The following is a 23,759-nucleotide window of genomic DNA, read 5'->3' on the forward strand; positions in this document are numbered from 1 at the left end:
CAGAAAGGCCTTCAGGTGACCCTGTGAGGGCTTTTCTCTGTTCAGTCATGTTTCTGCTGTTAAAAGGTTGGTTGTTGGTGGGCCCTTTAGCCCTTGTTTGCTACCCATCACTGTATTGCTTTTGGACTAGCAAGTAACTGTCCTGTGATATACAATTAAGAAAATAGGATTTTTTTTTTTTTTTTTAATATGTAGGAATGCTGGGCACTCTACATCATTCAACAAATAATGTAAGATGCCCAACAGATGCCTCCTCATGGCTGCTTAGAACTTTTGGAGCTTTATGAATAGGTCACAAGACAGAAGGAGGAGGAATATTAAAGGGTCACTAAAGGAATTTTTTTTTTTAGCTAAATAGCTTCCTTTACCTTGCTGCAGTCCTGGTTTCATGTGCTCATTGTTCGTTTTTGCTTTGATGTTGCTGTAAATCCTCTCTGTTCTGGGACACTTCCTGGTTGCCTGTTTCCTGATAACCACAGTACTGGGAGATTTCTCACGGTGGTCACTAATCAAGGAGGTGTGAGTAAAACGAAACTGGATTGGTGCTGAGGAGTTTTAGACAAAGTATCACTGCTCTCTATTGGCTGACTGCCCTCTAGTGGCTCTCTGTACATCAGAGAACCAGGAAACAACAGCAAAAACGAAACTACACTGCAGGCACATTATATGATTGTTTTTTTATCTATTTTTAATCATTTTTAAAAGGAATCAGTTAACTATTATGTCTCTATGCCCTGTAAACAGTCATTTCAGCTAAAAATTTTTTTTCCTTTAGTGACCCTTTAACTCAAGTTACATTCTGCTTTCTAGAGGGGGAAGAGAGGTTTGGGGTTGAATTTGTTGTCAGGAATTCTTGAATAATTTTTCAACATGGCCACGTCCAGATTAAATGTATTAACCACTTGCCGACCGCGCCATAGGCATTTTACTGCTACAGCGCGGTCGAGTTGTTCTGACAGGACGTCCTCCCAGAATCCTCCACTCGCGCGCCCCCTGGGAAGACCCGGCGCATCACGGATCGCGGTAAATTGACGCTGATAGCGGCCGTTTACCACGTGATCGCTCCGTCAAATGACGGAGCGATCACTTGTAAACAAACCGGCGTCATTTGATGACGCCGGTTCCTCCCTCTCCTCTCTGTACCATTCGGTACAGTGTGAGAGGAGCGGGGGAGCGGGTGTCAGCAGCAGCACTGTGGCTGGATCTGTGACAACTGCAGTCACAGATCCAGCCATCCATCCATCCCAGCTCAGCTATCCCTGCGCAATACCCCAATACCATGCGCAATACTCTGCAATATCCCATTACTCTGCAATACCCTGCACAATACTCTGCAATACCCTGCGCAATACTCTGCAATACCCTGCGCAATACTCTGCAATACCCTGCAATACTCTGCAATACCCTGCAATACTCTGCAATACCCCAATACTCTGCAATACCCTGCGCAATACTCTGCAATACCCCAATACTCTGCAATACCCCAATACTCTGCAATACTCTGCAATACCCCAATACTCTGCAATACCCTGCGCAATACTCTGCAATACCCTGCGCAATACCCCAATACTCTGCAATACCCTGCGCAATACTCTGCAATACCCCAATACTCTGCAATACCCTGCGCAATACCCTGCACGATACTCTGCAATACCCTGCGCAATACTCTGCAATACCCTGCGCAATACTCTGCAATACCCTGCGCAATACTCTGCAATACCCCAATACTCTGCAATACCCTGCACGATACTCTGCAATACCCTGCGCAATATTCTGCAATACCCCAATACTCTGCAATATCCTGCAATACCCCAATACTCTGCAATACCCTGAGCGATACTCTGCAATACCCCAATACTCTGCAATACCCTGTGCGATACTCTGCAATACCCCCCATACTCTGCAATACCCATTTTTTTAAAGCGCCCCTGTCCCTGTGTGCTCGCATGCAGAAGCGAATGCATACGTAAGTCCCGCCCACATATGAAAACGGTGTTCAAGCTACACATGTGAGGTATCTCTGCGAACATTAGAGTGAGAGCAATCATTTTGGCCCTCGACCTCCTCTAACTAAAAACATATAACCAATAAAAGTAATTAAAGCGTCGCCTATGGGGATTTTTAAGTAGCGAAGTTTGGCGCCATTCCATGAGTGTGCGCAATTTTGAAGTGTGACATGTTGGGTATCTATTTACTCGGCGTAACTTCATCTTTCACATTATGAAAAAAAATTGGGCTAACTTTACTGTTTTTTTTAAGCACAAAACTGTTTTTTTTAAAAAACACGCGTTCAAAAAAATTCTGCGAAAATACCATGCGAGATAAAAAGTTGTAACGGCCGCCATTGTATTCTCTAGGGTCTTTGCTAAAAAAGCATATATAATGTTTTTGGGTTCTATGTAATTTTCTAGCAAATAAATGATGATTTTTACATGTAGGAGAGAAGTGTCAGAATTGGCCTGGGTGCTCCAGAACGCCTGATGGTGCTCCCTGCATGTTGGGCCTCAGTATGTGGCCACGCTGTGTAAAAGTCTCACACATGTGGCCTCGCCATACTCGGGAGGAATAGCAGAATGTGTTTTGGGATGTAATTTGTGGTATGCATATGCTCTGTGTGAGAAATAACCCGCTAATATCTAATAATAGATTTTTTTACAGAATTTTCAGTCGTTTTTCTTTTATAGCGCAAAAAATAAAAAACCCAGAGGTGATCAAATACCACCAAAAGAAAGCTCTATTTGTGTGAAAAAAAGGACAAAAATTTCATATGGGTACAATGTTGTATGACTGAGTAATTGTCATTCAAATTGTGAGAGCACCGAAAGCTGAAAATTGGTCTGGTTAGGAAGGGGGTTTAAGTGCCCAGTGGTCAAGAGGTTAAACTAAAAGCTGCCAAACTCCGCAAGATATGCTGCTTCATTTAATTAATGATCACGTACTTGCAAAGAAAGATCATCTCACATTCATTAAACGAATTTAGGCTGAGCATTACAATGTTTCTTTTTTAACATTTCAAACCATTAGAACATTTGAAATTAGAAATTAGCATTAGAAAATAGAATAATTTGATAGTACAAATAAAAAAAAATCTCTTTCTAAAACTATGATATGAAGACATCTTTATTGATTAAATTAGCTATTTTTTTCAGTCAAACCCCTTGCTGAAGAAGTCAGAATGGCAAGTTTATAAATTAATACTGAAGCACATCTGATAAATACAATACATGATACTGCAAGAGAGTCATAGATGAAGACAAAATCAAGATTTTTTTTCCAAAATAATACCAACATGAAAACAAGTAAGCAAGTGCAATATGCAGGCTTTTGAGTGCCTTTATAGCCAGTGCATTAAAAAAAACAAAAAAAACAAACACAAAAAAACATCAACATGTCCAACTTGAGATAACCATCAAGAAGCAGTAAAATTAAACACTTTTATTGATTCCAATGTATTTTGCATAAAACAAAACTATAAACCTTTTCTATATAGGAATTTTGGTTAATGAAAATGCTATTTAGGTTTCTTTCAGAGATGTTAGGTGAACTCCATTATTTTTTTTTTCTTTTAAGATGTGATATGTGCACAATTCCCTAGCCCAGGAGGACTTATGGACTACAATCACAGAGCACCATTCTCCAATACCTGTATGCAGTTAATATCTATAATGAATCACATTCAGGAAAATTCAGCACATATTGTATGCTTATAGACCAAGCTATCCAGCAAAAGTGACTTCGAGAGAGGTTGGGACAAGAATAACACTGCCATAGAGTGACACAAAACAATGTCTTTACAAATACACTTTTAACCACATCAGCCCCGGACCATTTGGCTGGTCAAAGACCAGGCCACTTTTTGCGATTTGGCACTGCGCCGCTTTAACTGACAATTGCGCGGTCCTGTGACGTGGCTCTCACACAAAATTGACGTCCCCCCACAAATAGAGCTTTCTTTTGGTGGTATTTGATCACCTCTGCGGTTTTTATTTTTTGCGCTATAAACAAAAATAGAGCCACAATTTTGAAAAAAAAATCTATATTTTTTACTTTTTGCTATAATAAATATCCCCCCCCCCCCCTCCAAAAAAAAAAAAAAAAAAAAAATCTATAAAACAACATTTTTTTTCCCTCAGTTTAGGCCGATACATATTCTTCTACATATGTTCGGTAAACAAAAAAATGCAATAAGCGTTTATTGATTGGTTTGCACAAAAGTTATAGCGTCTACAAAATAGGAGATAGTTTTATGGCATTTTTATTAATATTTTTTTTTTACTAGTAATGGCGGCGATCAGCAATTTTCATTGTGACTACGACATTATGGCGGACACATCGGACACCATTTTTGGACCATTGTAATTTTTACAGCGATCAGTGCTATAAAAATGCACCGATTAATGTAAAAATGACACTGGCAGTGAAGGGGTTAACCTGTAGGGGGTGCTGAAGGGGTTGAAGTGTGGCCTAGGGAGTCTAACTGTTAGGGGGCGTGGCTTGCCGTGGCACACCTCCGATCGCTGTTCCCGATGACAGGGAACACGATCAGTGACAGTGTCACTAGGCAGAACCGGGAGATGTTATGACACGATCGCGGGTCACCGGCGGAAATAGAGTCCACGGGTACAATCACGGAGCTCCCGGCAGTTTTGTGAAAGCGGGTGCGACCACAATTTAAAGGGGACGTACTGTATATATACACACGTCCATTTGCGCAGCCGTGCTATTCTGATCAGCGCTTGCAGCTAAAGGCTGCGAGCACTGGCTGGTATGTCCTTGCAGGGGGGCAGTCACCCTGTTAGGACACAATAGCAAAGTGGGGAAGATAGTGGTACCAACAGCGCATAGTTAGTACAGCGACCTCCTCAGTTTGTTTGATTAGCCCACTTGGTTAAAAAGACAAAAAAACTTCCTGTGTGTACCAGGCTTGAGCTATTGTGCAGCACACAAGTTGACCACCACTATCATAGTCCCTAGTCTTGGGCAAGCAAAAAGGTGGCGGCTACATTCCTACATACTTTGGCACAATGGAGAACTAATGTAGCCTCTCTCTAACAGGAAGTCAGATCACAACGGCAAAAAAAAAAAAAAATAGGAGGCGGCGGCTGAAAGCAATAGCTTGTACATTTACAGTACAATGAAGACAAACCAGGTTCAAACTGCTGCGATATGATTTTTCAGTGAAAATATGTAGCGTTACTTGGATGCAACTTTGATAAGGTTTATAAATCCTGTGGGGGTCAAAATAGCTCAGGAATCACGCCAAAGGAGTACAGGAACCTTTTCCAAAATTGCTCTGTGCTGGATCGCATTTATGTGAAAGGACACCATTAAAAACAATGTGATTTCCCTTGTCATGCAATTCTGTTAAACCCAAGTTGTAACTGAAATTGCACTACTGCGAACCAGGCATAAGAGGAGGATAAGAACTCCTGTCACATTTTTTGGTATCTGTGTCTCATTGGGGAGATTTCTCTTCACCATTTGTCCCATACCCAAAACAGGAAGTGAGAGAATTATTAGCGGTTACCAGAATTATATAGAAAGGTGATGACAAAAAAAAGACTGAGTGGTCCATTGTGTCTGCCGGTCCATCGAGTCTGATGGAAGTTTATTCCAGAAGAGGAGGTGTAGATCGCACTGCACTGACTCGATCAGTCAGTGTTGTAGGTTGGTAGGGTATGGGCAGATGGAAAGAATTGGTTTCCAGAGGTCCCTGCCCAGTTGGAAGAAAAGGTGATGTGAGCCCTGTTCGGGCTCGGGGTACGGCCTTAAAGGGGTTGCGTTAATGCATCCTATGCATTAACATGAAAAAAAAAAAAAAAAAATCTGAAACTGACCGCCCCCCAGCCCCCCCCCCCCTCCGTTTTACTCACCTGAGCCCTTCGTTCCCTCATCGGAGACACGTTCTTACTGGGGTTCTCGGCTCTCGATTGGATATATTGATAGCAGCACAGCCATAGGCTTCCGTTGCTGTCAATCAAAACCAATTAAGCAGGTGCCGGGGCGGAATCAGGCATTCTGTGTCCATGCACGCAAATTCTGGACTTGGGAGCGCACCCGCAAGGTAACCCCTCAGGCAGAACGCTTCTTCCAGGGGGTTTACCGATGCAAGGAGGAGCCGTGAGCACCACCGGGGGGACCCCAAAAGACGATAATCAGGCCACACTGTGCAAAACAAACTGCACAGTGGAGGCAAGTATGTGTTTGTTATTTAAAAAAAAAACAAAAAAAACATAGGTTTACAATCACTTTAAGGTCGACACCGTGTGTATTGGGAAGGAAGAAAAAGTAAAGGAGTGCCTGGTATCCAGTGGAGTTAAATATAAGGGTATTTATTATTTTATGGACTGTATACAATAATTTTTAATGTTTTAGTGCAATTATGATTTTTGTATCCATCCACTTTGGCATTTCTTATACACTGTGTTTTTCACCTTATGATTTTATATCATAAGTTTACATCACAATTTATTACATTTATTTTCACGTAATATTCCGTTAGCTCCTCAGTGACACAGGTTATTTAACTTTTTAATCACTAGTTGTTAACAATGGTATTGTATCATTGGTTATATATGTGAACCATCCATAGATCTTTTGGTCACTCATCACTTATTTGGTTTTTGCGCATCTTTTTCTGTTTTATTTATATTGTTTCTGGATTTAGTATTTAATTCCTTAAAGATTGCTGCACTAATTAATACATTTTTATTCACATCACGTTTTAACCACTTGCTTACTGGGCGAAATTTCAGCTTTTGGCACTGCGTCACTTTAACCGACAATTGCGCAGTCGTGCGACGTGGCTCCCAAACAAAATTTACGTCCTTTTTTTCCCACAAATAGAGCTTTCTTTTGGTGGTATTTGATCACCTCTGCGGTTTTAATTTTTTGCACTATAAACAAAAAAAGAGCGTAAATTTTGAAAAAAAAAAACCAAAACACAATATTTTCTACTTTTTGCTATAATAAATATCCAATAAAAAAAAAATTTCCCTCAGTTTAGGCCGATACGTATTCTTCTACATATTTTTGGTAAAAAAAAAAAAATCGTAATATCGCGATATCGCAAATAGTGATTGGTTTGCACAAAAGTTATAGCGCCTACAAAATAGAGGACAGTATTACTTTTTTTATTATTATGTTTATTAGTAATGGCGGCGATCTGCGATTTTTATTGGGACTGCGACATTATGGCGGACATTTCGGACACATTTTTGGGACCATTCACATTTATACAGCGATCAGTGCTATAAATATGTGGGGGAGGAGACTGACTGGGGGAGGTGACCGATCTGTGTCCCTATGTACAAGGGGCACAGCATCGGTCTCCTCTCCCTGACAGGAGATCCACAGAGATCCACATCCTGGTCTGTGTAACGGCCTATCGCGGATGTCTGGTGGACATCGCGGCCAACAGGCACGCGCATTAGCACCCCAGTGACGCGGCGGGCACGCGCTCACACGCCCCTCAGTGGCCGGAGGAGCCGAGGACGTCAATAGACGTCCTCCCGGCATTTGAGAGCCACCTAGTGGCCGTCATTTGCCCGGCTCCAAGTAGTTAATTAGCACTAGGGATAGCGCAGAATTCACCCACTTTAACATATTTTTTCTTTTTAGTAATGAGAAGAGGCCAACGCGTTTTGGCGACTAAGGGCTCCCCTTTCATCAGGGCTGTTTGGAAAATTGGGATAAGAAACAAGAATAAAAGCAAATATATACTCGAAAATGGAAGGTCACAATCAGAGAAAAGCACTTTCTTAATGCCATACACAGGTGATTTAAAAGGGAGATATACGATTACATGTACATTATAAAAGTATTTATCAATTGTACAGTTAAAATTGTACATGGGAAAAGGCACATTAAAAAAATTATATAAATATACACACATACCGTATTTATCGGCGTATACCGCGCACTTTTTTGCCCTGAAAATCAGGGCAAAATCGTGGGTGCGCGGTATACGCCGATACCCGCTTTCCCGCGCCGAGTTTGAATACTGCGCCGACATATACAGAGCGCAGTACACTTGTGTATTGTCGGGCAGTCTCGGCAACTCTCGCGCTGACGTCCTGGACGTACAGGACGTCAGCGCGAGAGTAGCCGAGCCTGCCCGACAATACACGAGTGTACTGCGCTCTGTATATGTCGGCGCAGTATTCAAAATCGGTGCGGGAAACGAGCGGGGAGGACGCCGCAGAAGGACGCCGGACCCGAAGAAGAGGACACCCGAAGCCGCAGACGGACGCCGGACCCGACGAGGCCGCCGATGGACGCCGCGCAAGACACCATAACTGTAAGTACAAAAAAACTTTTTTCCACAGGAATTTAGGGCAACTTTAGGGGTGCCCCAATAAATACGGTACATTTGCTACAAACGGTTTCAAATTAAAAAAGGGGAGGAAATGACTTTAAAATTAAATAGAGGTATATAAGAGATAGTTCAGAATATACTCCTTCAGTTCTATTTTAATTTTAATCTCTATCACTATACAATTGGTATATGAACTTTTAAATGCATGGCATGTTTATGCATTAAAGTTCTGTTTGCAAACGTGAAAGAAGGTGCTCTGGTCAGATGAGACCAAAATATTACTTTTCGGCCTAAATGCAAAACACTATGTGTGGTGGAAAGCTTTTCTCTGATCGTGACCTTCCATTTTCAAGTCTATATTTGCTTTTATTATTCTTGTTTTTTATCCCACTTTTCCAAACAGCCCTGATGAAGGGGGAGTGCTTAGTCCCCTGAAACGCGTTGGCCTCTTTTTATTGCTGAAACTTCAAATAAAATACCCTCATGCCTCGTACACACGACTGGTTTTCCTAACAGGAAACCTGCCAGGACAGCTTTTTACTGGGAAAACTGGCCGTGTGTATTCTCCATGGCAGTTTTTTTGACAGGAAAACCACCGGGAATCCTGGCAGGAAAAATGAGAGCATGTCTTCTATTTTCCTGCCGGGATTCCCGGCGGTATTTTTCTCTGCAGTTTCACTATGGGGAAAGCCTGCAGTGGAGCATACACACGGCCGGGATTCCCGGCCAAAGCTCTGATGGCAGTTTTCCTGGGAAACTGGCCGTGTGTAAGGGGGGGGAAGCTGCCGAGCAGGTTCTCCGCTTTCCTCTCAGTTTTCCCGGCGGTAAAAAGTCAGATCGTGTGTACGAGGCATTATATTTAACTTCACTGGATACCAGGCGCTCCTTTACTTTCTCTTCTTTCCTGGAAGTTTGTTCCAAGCAACCAGTGTTCCCCTCTTTTCCTGTTCTGGTGACAACCCAAACTGGGGTTTTCTTTCACTTTTACTCCTGGTGAAAACGGTAAATGGGAGAAAGAGACGGTGTCAGTGCACAGACAGCAATAATAACCTGACAGGTGTTCCAATTCCTCTCCATTCTATAAATAAAAACAAAACAGAGTTTAGGGTCACTTTAAGCATTTAGGCCCCTTTCACACTTATACGATTTGTCCCATGATTTGTGATGGCAAAGTAGCATGACAAGTCGTTTCCCATGATTGCAGGGAATTGCCTGTTCTAAAAGAAGATATCTGAACGATGCCTGTAGCTGCAGGCATCATTCAGATATCCCCGCACAAAGTCGACAACGTCATATGTGGTTAAGGACATGTGCTTTCTGGTGCGTTTTGCCATGTACAAGATGCATTTCATACAGAAAAAATGCAGCATGCTCTACTGTCATTGACTGCACTGGAACGCACTGCACTGATGGAATTCAGAGCCATTGCAATCAATGTTAAACACTGTCCATGAGTTTTTGATGCAGAATAAAAAACACATTGGACTGCATCCAGGGCCGCTGTTAGAAATCATGGGGCCCCGTACAGCCTACCTGACGGGGCCCCCTTCAACCACGACCTTGACCCCACCCCGGGCCGTGCCCCCTGCTTGAAACAAAATGCAGTTTTGTTTCCATTTACATATGCGTGTGGAGCCAATGCATGCATTTGCAATTAATAAGCACGAAGGAGAGGGGGCAGTTTAATTTTCTTTTAAATTGTATTTTATTACAATAAAAAAAAATCTTACTCTCTTTTAGACCCCATATCTGTCCTCTGACCGCCAAAGCATCTGATCAAACCAAGATCAGTTTGATAAGATGATTGTTCAAGCCGGTGATGGCTTCTTTACATGAGCCCGAAACCGGCAGTAACAAAACCCTCATCACTTCCAGTTTCTGATGTCACACAGTGGGAGGAACAACATCCATCCCTCTCACTGTGGCCCAGGAACCGGATGCTACTGATCACATGTTAAAAGAAGTAAAGGTGTTAATGGGACCCCCCTTCCACTGTTTGTAAAAGTAATCCAGTGGCTTCTTAGCCACTAGAATTTATTTTACTTTCTGCAGAATTGCTGGGGCTAAAAAATTATATCTTGATCATTGCTGTAGTGATGACCAAGGTATCATCCTTCCATTCCAGCGATGTACTGGTACGTCGCTGGACGGAAAGAATTTAAAGGGGATTGGTTTGGGGAGCAGTCAAAATGCAGCTCCGCTGCACATTTACTGCTCCCCCAAATGAAATGTAAAGTAGCATCTCACCGTTTCTTATAATCATCAGCATTATGATAATCACACAGACAGCACAGTAAGCAGGTACTCTATCATTGCTCTGTGTCAAATTGCTTTTAAGTGCTGACTTTGTTAACTTATGGCTGTACTGTATGTAACAGACTGTTACTGCTGTGCTTTGTTACAAAGTCAGCACCCAAAAGCAATGTGACCTAGAGGCATGATAGAACCATTATAGAGCACCTGCTTGTTGTTCGACCGTTGTTATAATTCATGTAATGCTGATAATCTGCTGTGAGGTACATAATAGGACACAGTGAGTATTCTATCCTCTATTATCCACTCACTGTGTCCATTGCAGCCACGCTGTCCTCCTGCTTTGAACTTTCCCCTGTCAGCCACTGACAACTTCTTCATGTCTTGAGAGGACTGCAGCCGGGAGACGAACGGACAATCACCGTATCACTCCGACAGCCGGGACTAATACAATAGTGGGGCGGCATGATGTACATGTGCCCGAAAATAAAGAAATAGTCCCTCCGCTGTGCCTGCACTCCCCTCCAGGAAAATTATATAACCCCCCCTTCTGTAAGCAATTAAGAGTGGGAGAGGAGTTTAGAAAACTTTTTTTTTTTTTTTGTAAATGCAGTAACGAACTGTAATAATGCCCGGGCCCCACTGTGTAGCTGATGGGGGCGGGCCCGGTACAATAGGGCTGGCTGTTCTGCCCTATCAGCGGCCCTGACTGCATCTGGTGTGAACCAGCCCTTAAAAAATCTAAATAAAAGATAACCATTGTAAAGCAACCTTAGCAGGGAACTCGAATACTGGATAATACCATTACATGTATTAACTGCCTACAATTATAATTTTCTGTGATAGCAGTCCAATACAAGTCGTTACCCATGATCTGTATATGTGCTTCATGTGGCTGGGGTCCATATATGCAGAAACAGAGAGAAAGCAGTGCACAACAACTGAATCCAAATGTCTTGGTTATACTGGTTAGAGATGGTCATTAAAGGGGAATCAACACTTACCAGGAAATAACTAATTTGGGCAAAACTTGTTTCACAATAAATGAGTCAGTGGGAGGTAATAGCAGACATAAGTGAAAGCATATCTAAACCAAATAAGAATATATTGCTGCCTATCATACCTTAAATGTGGGGGGCTGCACTAGTTCATATTGTATTGTAGGCTTTTTGTTACCTTTCTTGTCATGTCACCTGGTGATCTGGACATTAAACCAGAACGCCACCCAAAAAGGGAAGCGGGGTGGGGTGGGGGGGCATTTTCAGTAGGAAACTGCTTCACTTTCTGTTTCCTTTACTAGAGATACTGGGGCCTGCACCCAATGCTGATTATTAAAGAATCGGCTTGGGTGAGGACATCACAGGATCCCTAGACAGGCAAGTGTCCTCATATTAAAATTACAGTATTGTAGCTGCTGACTTATTTTTTTTCTGAAGGAGTCTTGAGCTCCTATTTAACACACTTCCTGTCTTAGGGTGTCTTCACTCCTTGGAGGAGCAATGGAGCCACCCCTAGACAGCAGGATTGTCAACCTAGGTAGAAGGTAGTGTTTGATACACTAGCAATTTTAGATGACCCTGACCAATCAAATTAAAGCTGAACTCCAGCTAACACTTTTTAAGCAGTTACAGAAACAGCTTTTTCATTTTATGCAAGGCTGTACATAAACGAGTAAGTGCTGGCCATTGTAAGCACCCCTAGCAATGCTTTATCCCTCTAGTATCCACGTTTTTCTGGACAGCTTGGTCTGTTAAAGAAAGCTGAAAAATAACAGACTTACTGGCTGAAACACTAGATAAAAAAAACAAACAATACAGCCACCACATTTTAGGTTTGGTAAGCTGCAATACATAACGTTTTTGCTTTTGAGTTTAGATACACTTAAACTTTCATGAATAATGTCAAAATTCATATTTCCTTAACCATATTTTTAGAAACACTAGAAATGAACATGTTGCTCCATCAGCCATTATTAATGACTGAACACAGTGAACAGCAATACTAAGAAAGTTTACATATCTGCCTTTTAAATGGCAAGCAAATTGACATTTAATATCAGTGCTAAAATCCGGGTCATTGAGTGCAAAAAGGAACCCTTCATTATTTGTAGGTCATTTAACTTCGGTATTCGACTCCAAACATACATATAAAAAGTGATATACATTTTCAAGATTTTACATTTCTCTCCTCAAATGCAGACATAGGCTACAAACAAGGAGTTCACATACCTACTCTACTGCCGCCACATCTTTTCATTCTCTCAACTTCATCTATTCAGAACTATATATATGTACCATTGTGGTAATCTGGAAAAAAATGTTTGTACCATAATGACAGTCCTCATTGACAGAATAATGTAAACATGATTAGGATACAAAATTGTGGGCGTTTCATGACCATAATACATTAAAGGACTACAACTGGCCATACACGTGTTTCTTAGTGGGTTGCAAACCAATGACTTGATCATTGCAGGACCTCCTGTTACCCAAAATACTCATATTCTGTGAGCCAATCCACTCCAATGGAAGAGCAAGAGAAATAGATTGCCTCTGTCACAGAATAATATACAGTACACAAAGTGGAAAAACAATGAGAATGAGATGGAATCATCAACAGTTTAAGTTAATTGACTGTCGCAGTGCTCCTCGCCTTTAAGAAAGTTTTAGATTATCACTAGAATTTTCTTAGCTAAAGCATGACTACTGTTTAGAATATGGCATGCAGGTATCACGTGGACAATGCAGCGATACGTCCTGGGTGTGTAGACGTTTATGTTATTTTCCTACTGTGAATACAAAAGTTTAACGAAACTGTACATTTTCTGCTCATCACAGAGATGCTTAGCATATCAAATTAAATATGTAGACCAATGTAGTCTCTTCTTTGTGAAGGTTGCAATAAAGCTGTTCAACAGCCTTTCTGGGGTAATATACTGTATATCAGTGTTCCTGGGAAATCTGTTTAGGCAATGCAGCAGTGAGGCAGGTTATTTTTTCTGATAATACTGCATCCAGTCATGCTGGCAGTACAGAGCAAAAGCTGCTCAGCAATACAACACTATTCTGCTAAGGACCTTGTAAGGCCATTCAGTCTTCACAACACATCTGCTTCTCCATGGACACGGAATCGATAGACACAGGTATATTCCGGATGACCCCAGTTGCTTTGTATTCTCAGTTCCACAAGCTCATAAGTAGAAAGATTTTCACCCTTAAAAATACAAACAGACAATTAGAGAGATCATGTTGAACCAAGCAGAATTATATATATATATATATATATATATATATATATATATATATATATATATATATATATATATAAAATTATATATATTTTTTTACTGTTTCAATGTTTTTAATAACGTTTTCACATATGGTATAAAACAGTAACAAAAATATTCAAGTAATATATCATCTGCACAATTCAAGGTGCTCATTTGCCAACAAAAAGAAAACATTCACATTATTATTCAAAAGAAGGGAGGGCAGAAGGCATAATGCCCCCCGGCCCCACACTAACTGGAGAGGTAGCTCTTGAAATCGCCACTCTCAGGCATCACTGACATATGTAGTTGCAAGCTTGTGAGAGTAAGCCAAAGCACCGCTAAGACAGTAATAATATCCAACAAAAACTTCAAGCGTACTCTGAACTTGCAAACACCCTAGTAGTGGCACAATAGCCAACGTGGAGCCCAAGAGTTGCTCCACGTCTATGAAAGAAAGATGTGTTCCCACGGGGGGGGGGGGGGGGGGATGTCATGTGCCACTAGTAGTGCATGTTTAATACTTTGAGCACAGAATATTGTTTTAAAAGGAGAAGCAGCTAAAATAAAATTAACTACAACCAAAAAATACTTTTCATTTATTTTCTAATTGGTGAGCAGTTAATAAGCAATTCCAGAACCTGATGCTTGCAAAATCTTTTCATGTGTGCCTGCCCTCTAAACTACATTCGGGTGTCAGGCATGGAAAAGTTCCAATGGCATCATTTTTCATGGTTCAGATCTGCTCAACTATTTTTCTATCAATATATTTTTTTCTATGGTAGCAGATGATAGAAGATAATGAGAAGAAGAGGTTTGTCAGGCAATACTGCTACCTCCTGCTGCCTGTATGTTGGCTTTTTTTTTACACTGCCGAATTACATTTTTAAATAGCAGGCCCATGCCGCAACTGCAATTCAAGATTTTAGGCTCAGGGTTGCGGTGCTGTCCCATTCACTTACATATGCTGAATTTGACAGGTACCCATTCAAACTCCCCCGTCACGATAAAATTGCCATGTGTACTCAAACGACACAATGTGGGGGGCAGTAAAAATGCAGACCAACCACCAGTTTTTTTCACCTGTGTAAGGAAGCTTTACAGCAAGTAAAAGAAGTCACCAAACAATACAGTTGTTATGAATTTAAAAATGTAGGGCAATAAAGGGACCTTGGTGCACAACTAGCACAGTAAAACACTTTATTAAACTGAGAAGATAAATAAATTGAATGTACTCACATTAACAAGTTTATGTGTGCCTTTAAACATGCCACATAGATCACAGAAACATCCTGGCCAGGGATACAATGTGCTTCATAACAGCCTTTCTCCCCAACTGCAGGCTGTGCAGGCAGACAGGGGAAAGGATCACATGCACTCCCAGCTAGGACTAGAGGGCTTGAGAAAGGGGAACACGACCCAAAATCTGCATCATCACGGCAAGCCAGGAAGCTTGATCAGGGAGTGTCCAACAATCCTACACACACTGACAGTGCTCTATGAGCTCTGCTGTGGAGAAGACCCTGGCTGGGACTATATGTGATCCGTTCCCCAATCAGCTGAAGATAGTCACTTCACTGAACATATGTGAGGGTTTAGAACCATTTACCACAATTCTGTGGTAGTTTTAATGACTGAATTGTTGCATTTAGCACCTCAATGCTGTGTAGCCCTGCATTTGCTGAGAAAAAAATAAAATACCGTATTCATCGGCGTATACCGCACACTTTTTTGCCCTAAAAATCAGGGCAAAATCGTGGGTGCGCGATATACGCCGATACTCGCTTCCCACGCTGTGTTTGAACGCCGCCGCCGACATATACCGAGCGCAGTACACTCGGCCAGGCTCGGCTCACCTCGTGGTTATGCGAGAGGAGCCGAGCGTGGCGGAGTGTACTGCACTCTGTATATTGTCGGTGGCGGCCTTGAAACACAGCGCGGGAAGCAGGGATCGGCGGGATCGGCTCAGAGACAGCGCGGGAGAAGTGGGGAGGACACCACGAAGGCCGCAGACGGACGCCGGACCAGACAAGGCCGCCGATGGACGCTGGGCAAGACACCAAAACTGTAAGTAATAAAAAATAAAACTCCAGGAATTTCACGTCTAGATTAGCCCCATGTGTACTATGCCAATATCTTTCAGGTGCATGTGTTGTGAATGACAATAATGAACTCACAACCAGCAAATGTTTGGTAAAAGTCATATTCGCTGCTGTATAAATGTGTTCCCTAGTGTTTAAAAAAAACAAAAAAAAAACAAAGGCTGGGAAAAAAAACAGTAAGTCAATAGTTTTCTTTGATTACTTGCAGGTTCACAGCTATCAGAAAGGCAGGAAAAAAAAAACAGAACAAGAAATACCAGGTGCCCAGGAAAACAACAAATCCAGTACTTTAACTGTTAAGGCAAAGTGCAAGGGTGTAAAATTAGAAACACCCACCAAAGATTTTGAAGGCCACTTCCCCTCACATACGAACGCAAATGCATATGTTGGATGGGCATGTGAATGCATACGACAAGTGCACCACACATATTAGGAATCGTCGAAGGCAACAATTCTAGGGCCATAATTCACAGTTAACTCAACGATTGACCTAAAAATATTTATTGTTTTACAATTTTACAGTTGCGTGCAATTTTGAGGCTTGACAGATTTGGCATCTATTTACCTAATGCAACCTCATTATATTTCCCCCCAAAAAATGCTGAGCGCTGTGTACTGAGGTTTAATAATTATAAGAACATTGATTGTGTTTTACACAGCAGCTGTCACTATAGAGATTTAGAGCCAAATCAACACGACACTTGTTAGAAGATGAAACACAATTGTGAAAAAAAGAACTTCTCAGAGCAGAGGGAACACCCATCCATTAGCTACAGACATTAGCCTAGAGTGGGAGGAGAAATGTAAGGCTGGGTTTCAGCTTTTCTACTGGCAGGGACCAATAACCTTGAGGTACAACCCTTTGGTCTAAGAAATATCTAAAGCTGAAGAAAGAAATATAGATTAGATAAACCGTAGTGTAACTATCGTGTGACAGAAAATTGCAATTGCCACCATTTTATTCTACAGGATCTCTGCTTGTGGAAAAATATTTAGGGGGGATTCGATAAAGAACTGCAACACTCTTCTTGTGGTGTGGTATCTTTAAAATGTCCTGCGTCAAATTAATCAAACCATTGTGACAGTTTAATTAACAGATTCGACAAACGCAACAGCTTCAAATAGTTCTTACTTTTGTCAATTTTTTCAATGTGTTGCCATGTTAAAAGATTATTATGGTTATAACAATTAGATGCTCACATCTGGTTGGAGGTCACACATTTACTTATTATTTATGGCATACATTATTTACTGATTATTTTTATTGGGGATTCTCACATCTGTCAGATTTCCAACCCAGAGGTTGCCTTTCAGACCAGTTGTATGTTTTCATGTGGTCATTCGTGGTCTGTGTGAGTTTCTGGGGATCGGAGGGTTTGAGGAGAAATTACCCCTTCTTTTAATCATTCTGGCTTGTATGTAGTGATGACATATGATTATGCAAGTATGTTTCCTTTATATAAAGAAGAGATGAAGAATATGTAATGAAATTCTTTTTGAGGCATTATAATTTCTTTATAGACCTACGTACCTTTCCCCGATGAACATTTGCAAGAAACAAAATTTAAAATGTGTTGGGTTTCCTTGGCAGCGGGCACACCATCAAGGAAATTCTACAGTTGATACTTATGTTTTGTCTAATCCTGCCAGTGGGTAAATGGGTATTGTAGCCTTTTGGGTCACCAGGAGATTGTAACATGATACCAGAACAGTGTTTTATGTAAAGAGGTTTTAAAGTTTTTATATAAATAAAACATGTACTGTTTTATATAAAATTTGTGTTACTCTGAAAGTCCCATGGGAGAAAAGGTGGTACTGGGTGTAGTTATAAAAGGGGGATGTTGGCAAGATACAACTTAACTTTATGTTCTCACACCAGGCAGGCAAAATAAGCCTTCCGTGTGGGATGGTAAATCTTATGGGAGTTGGAGTAAGGTGGCAACAGTCAGAAGTACCCCTCTCCTTTAGGACCTGGCTTTTAGCATCCATGGACAGGGATGGACTGGCCATTGGGAGTACAGGGAGTTTCCCGGTGGGCCGATGGCTCAGTGGGCCGGCTTCAGTGACAGCGGCCTGGGAGTTTCTCACTTCTGCCTAATCTTGTCTCATGAGGGGGGGGACCAAACTAAATTTTTGCCCCAGGAGAAATAATGTCTAGCTATCCCACTGGTACCGCCTATAAGAGTACCAGTACCGGCCGTTCTACTCTAATAAAGTAAAATGGCTAGTGTCTAGTGAAGGGGGAGAGGTGGCTTGGGTGGCCGGTGGGGTGCGGGAGTTGTCCGGCCGTTGTGGGAGAGACCTGTCAAAGTGGGCCAGTCTGGATGAAGTCCAGGACCAAATTTTTGTCCCAGTCCAGCCCTGTCCATGGATGGAATAGGGGGCCTTGGACAAGTAGGTCTGCTCTGTTTGGAAGAGACCAGGCTCTTCTGCCAGAAGTCATCATGTTCTACTGGGCCAGTTTGGAACAATGAAGGTCACCAGGAAACCCTTTCTTCCTCTATCGTGCACAGCAGTCAAGGGTGAATCTTCATTGGAGGGAAGGCATGAGCAAGTTTGAATTGAGCCCAAGTAATCACCAATAATCTTGGCTTGGCTGTTCAGTTTGTTTTTGAACCTAGAGGCCAGGATGTCTACATCTGGATTTCCCAACATTAAACAGCGATAGCTGCTTAAAAAGTCTGCCTGTTATTAATCCATCTCCAGGAATAGAAGTTTCTCTCCGGGGGAGCATCAGACTTTTCTTTTAGGGAAGCCCAATTTCTGATGCCCCTTTTCTGTGGCACTGTCTGACTGTACCCTGACTGGGTGACCTTGGCAAAGGGAGGTCTAGTGTTCTAAAACTAATTTGATGGCTGTCAGTTCCAGGATGTTGATGGAAAGTTTTGACTCCTGTAAAACTCCACACCAGCCTGTAAGGCTGGCATCCATTGTCACCACCATCCACGGCAGGACAATCTTTTCAGATTCTAGGGCAGGATTGGAGATACACCAAATCAGGGAGAGCTTTATCTGGGTGGACAGAAGCAAGGATTGGATTTGCTTGTTCCATGTCGTGAGCATGTTGAATTGCAGAAGTCTGTGGGTGTCATCAAGCCCCAAACTCTGAATGCAGAAGCAAACTGAGGGATACTAATCCAACTTGAGCAACCTTCTCTTGAGGAAGGAAAATCCTGTTTGGGCTATGCCCAAGATTGGACCCAGCTACTTCAGACAGTGTGGGTGAGCAGAATATAGAAATTCAATCCACCTAGGTAACCTGCTATATAAAGTAGAGAAAGCACTTTTGTGAACACTTGGGAGTGGTAGTGCTACATATTGGAAGTGTTAGTTTCACCCATCAAAATCCGAAAGTGAAATGGGGTGGGGGGAGGGAATTTTGGGGAGAAATGGTTAGATGGGTATCTTGTATGGCAGAAATTCCCCTGTCTCCTAGAAGCAATGACAGATTTTGCTGCTTCTAAAATTTTGGTACACAAACAAATCTGTGTAGAAATTGTAAGTCCCGTATTGGACATATGCCATAATTTGTTTTTGGGACTGAAACATTTTGCATAGAAAATTTCTCCTTGTGCCTGAAGCTGGTGCAAGGCAGTCATTAAATCTGATTTCTTTTATTCTGAAGCTGGCAGATTGGAAGGCAAAACATGAGGGGGCAGAGATGAAAACTCAACTCTGTGCCCCTTTGAAACAACTACTTGGACCCACAGGTCTGTGATATCTTGGATGCAGACTAGCACAAATGCCAAAAGACATTCCCCCCACTACTAAGAGTGGGGATGCCTCTCTGCTGATAAGGGTTTCTGGGGAGGGGCTTGTGAATAGGAATAGGACATTTAAAGGGTCGCTAAAGGAAACATTTTTTTTTTGCTGAAATTACTGTTTACAGGGTATAGAGACATAAAAGTTAACTGATTCCTTTTAAAAATGATTACAAATAGATAAAAAGCAATCATATAATGTGCCTGCAGGTTAGTTTCACTTTTAAACTGGTTTCATGTTCCTGTGAACTAGAGAGACACACAGAACAAAAACAAACAAATCCAGGGCAGTGCTTTGTTTTTAAAATGAATCTGATTGGTTATGTTAAGTTTTAGACACACAGTAATGACAGCTTAGACCATCGTGAAAAGCTCCCAATACTGTGGTTATAAAAGGAGCCAGACAACCAGGAAGTGTGGAGATCACAGCAGAATTACAGCAACTTCAAAGCAAAAACGAACAATAAGGACATTAAACCAGGACTGCAGTAAGGTAAAGGAAGCTATTTAGCTAAAAAAAAAAAAAATTCCTTTAGTGATCCTTTAAGCTTCTTTTTGTGGAATAGGAGCCCCTTTCCCCAGTGATGAAATTATCAACGAATTCCTCAAAAAGGCAAATAAAATCAAAAAGCATGCAGAGGCAGCAGACCAGAGCTTTAGCCATAAAATCTTAAATCTAGAGACCTGGCGAATTTCATTCTCTAGAGCGGCAGCACAAAAACAACAATTCTGATGGCATCAGCTGTAATTGTTCACAGTGAGCAGGGTTCTCCAAGGCAGGTCAATGTGTTCTATTCGCATGTCCTGTCCAGTTAGATATAGTCTAGAAAAAGGACATAGAAGCAATAGCTTGCTCCAGGGAAAGACCTGCAAGGCTAAAGAAGACCTTTAAGACAGCTTCCAGATGCCTATGAACAGATGTCATAAAAGAGGGTAGAACTGCAAGGTGTTTATTGAGAACTGAAATGGCAAGGATCCATCACGGGAACAGTCTATTTCTTTTTAAAACCATTTCCCGTAGGCTAAATCTCAGCAAAAAGCCTAGGGGGAATAAAATCCTTTCAGCATTGGGCCACTCCTTATAAACTGCACAATCAATCTGACAATGTATTAGAACAGTATTTTTCTAGCTCCCATGGGGACTTATTTGGGCTGTAAAGAATAGGGTAGTGTTAGGCAAAGTGTGCACCACATCAATTAGTATGTCCACTATAGAGAGCATTTGGCGTGAAGCTGCAGCTGGTTCCTTACACGCATGGGAGGGAAATTACAAAATCAGGGTCCTCAGTACTTTCCTGCATAATAACCTGAAGCAAGGGAGGTTATGTTTCTGAATCCTGAACTGGGTCAGGATGAATAGAGGATGTGTAGTGTTTCTGGCTTCTGGAAATCAAAGGTTCTAGAAGTGTAGTGTAATAATATAGAACATTGCTCTTGGACAAGAGTACAGCTACCACCCTGAGCAGTGGTTAGAGATTTCTGCAAGTCATCTGTGGAAAACATGCTGTTCGGCCTGCTTGTTCCAGCTCCCTTGAACCTGTGATCATCCACTGCTAAGTGAGTGGATCCCCAGTTGGGTATTCACGGATATAAAGTGCAAAATGGATGTGGTTGTGCATGTCGAGAAATAGGAGCTGCTTGAACACAGGCAGTGACCATGTTATTGTCTCTTTTCTGTAGAAGATGGCAGCAGGAGTGCAGCAACATGCTGTGTGGATTTTTGATGGAAAAAGCAGGCGAGAAGGTACCATGGAGGAGGTGTGGATAGGAGGAGAAAAAAATACACCAATTTTAAACTGTTTGTGCCAATAAAATGCAGACAAAATAGCAGGGGGTAGCAACAATAAAAGTGAACACCCAAATCCTCTGCCAATAGAACACTGAGATATAGTGTAAATACACAGGGAAAACCGGACTTACCTTTTTTATGATGCTGGATGTCCAGCCTTCACAGTGGGCATACTGTTGAGGGGTCTAGAAACCATAAGAATGGACCATGGTCCTAGACCTGTATGGCATCCTGTGGTTAAGTACACACGCTGCACTTTGTGCCAAGGTGAGCGCCTAATGCAAGATCCAGCACCCGAAGCAAACATATATAGGCTGGGCAAAGTTTGTGTCACCATCACAAAAAGAAAGTGTTTTTAACATTTTTAATGCGTTCTTTAAATGTATTTGTCGGACCTGCTGCAGTCACAAATTTCCCACCAATTGTATGGGATAAACAATGTAAAATTATAGTGAATAACTGCGCCAACCCCAAAAATGTATAAATATACCTGTGACAGTGAATACTAATTACATCCATCATTTATATATCATTCATTATTAATTAAAACATGAAAGAAACTGTAAAAAACTGTATAGATATTGGATAAGAAGTCCCAGTGATCATCTTCAAAAATGGGTAATCAAACCCGTGTGCACAAATCTAAATCTGTGTTGAAAAGACTTCTACCAATCCGTGATACACCACCACCTTCTAAAATGAACACTCACCAGAAAACAATAATCAAAAAGGCTCAGTTTATGGCTGGATCAGTTACTTACTGACTGACTGACTTACTCGTTGGAATATATCTGGGGTTTCTCAAGCAGTATCTCAATAATCATACCATGTGTCTCCACCTTTGAGTGATTTTAAAATCTCATAGAAAACAGACGGCCATCATTGCGCAACATTCCTTGCTTTATTTTGCTTAAAAAAACATATATAAAAATTGCACTCACAAAGTATAGTAACTTAGGACCGACACGGAGTCTATCCAGCGTTCCAAATAGAGCCTGTGCTCGCTGTTCCGTTTCCAGGAACCGGCGTGCGGTGCAAGCCTCGGTTTCGTGCAGGTTGGGGACAGGACGTTACCCAGAAGCCTCTACACATTTGGAACAAGTCATGCGTTGTTAGGAAGCTTGTGGCGCCATGTTGCTTAAGGTATTTATGCCCTTATTGCAAATTAGTTAACCAATCGGCTTTCTGCGAAACCTGAAGTTCGCTTTCCGCCATTTTGGTTGCTGGTACTATGTGCCCATCTTTTGCTTATCTTATCGACTTCTTACTCACTCCTTACCCACTTTATTCCAGAAAACTGAAGCATAGGCTGCATTTTATCTCCACCTTATGTTCATTCACCATTATACACTGGACATACACTTGCGCTAGAGGGATGGCTGGATAGAATTTACAATCTTAATGCATTCTTCATAATTTATAGACCATCAATAAAACCCCTTTAGTAGTCATTTTAGATATGCTACCATTAAGAAACACACACACATTATATATATATATATATATATATATATATATAATTTATATTAAAACTAAATTAAATTAAATCATACACTCACACACATTATATATATATATATATATATATATATATATATATATATATATATATATATATATAAAAAAATATATAAAAGACGAATACTGATATGGAAAGGATAATACACACACACACACAAAGATATATATATATATATATAAAAAAAATTGTGAAATAAAATACAGATAAAAATATATGTATTTCTTAATAGTAGCATATCTAAAAAGACCACTAAAGGGGTTTTATTAACCACTTCCCGACCTCCTCATGTACATATACGTCAGCAGAATGGCCCGGACAGGCACATGTACGTCCTCTGCTAGACGTGGGTGGGGGGTCCGATCGGGACCCCCCCCCCCCCCCCCGGTACATGCGGAGGTCGGGTCCGCTCGGGGAGCGATCCGGGACGACGGCGCGGCTATTTGTTTTTAGCCGCTCCGTCGCGATCGCTCCCCGGAGGTGAAGAACGGGGAGAGCCGTATGTAAACACGGCTTCCCCGTGCTTCACTGTGGCGGCGCATCGATCGGGTGATCCCCTTTATAGGGGAGATCCGATCGATGATGTCATTCCTACAGCCACACCCCCCTACACTAGTAAACACACACACAGTGATCCCTAAATGTTACAGCGCCCCCTGTGTTTAACTCCCAAACTGTAACTGTCATTTTCACAATAAAGAATGCAATTTAAATGCATTTTTTGCTGTGAAAATGACAATGGTCCCAAAA

At 41.6% G+C, this 23,759-nt stretch overlaps 1 protein-coding gene across 4 annotated transcripts in view; it reads right to left on the bottom strand.

Annotated features, from left to right (window-relative positions):
• Positions 1 to 11,175: 11,175 nt before the first annotated feature.
• SUN2 (Sad1 and UNC84 domain containing 2) overlaps positions 11,176 to 23,759 on the bottom strand; it is a 115,290-nt gene continuing 102,706 nt past the window's right edge. For all 4 annotated transcript variants that reach the window (XM_040359485.1, XM_040359486.1, XM_040359483.1 and 1 more), the window contains exon 19: positions 11,176 to 13,783. In XM_040359485.1, the coding sequence (XP_040215419.1) occupies positions 13,667 to 13,783 (117 nt within the window). In that variant the 3' untranslated portion in view covers positions 11,176 to 13,666. The remainder of the gene's footprint in view (positions 13,784 to 23,759) is intronic.

The sequence above is a fragment of the Rana temporaria genome, chromosome 7 (genome assembly GCF_905171775.1).
Source record: "Rana temporaria chromosome 7, aRanTem1.1, whole genome shotgun sequence".
In the NCBI taxonomy this organism is placed as follows: Eukaryota; Metazoa; Chordata; class Amphibia; order Anura; family Ranidae; genus Rana; species Rana temporaria.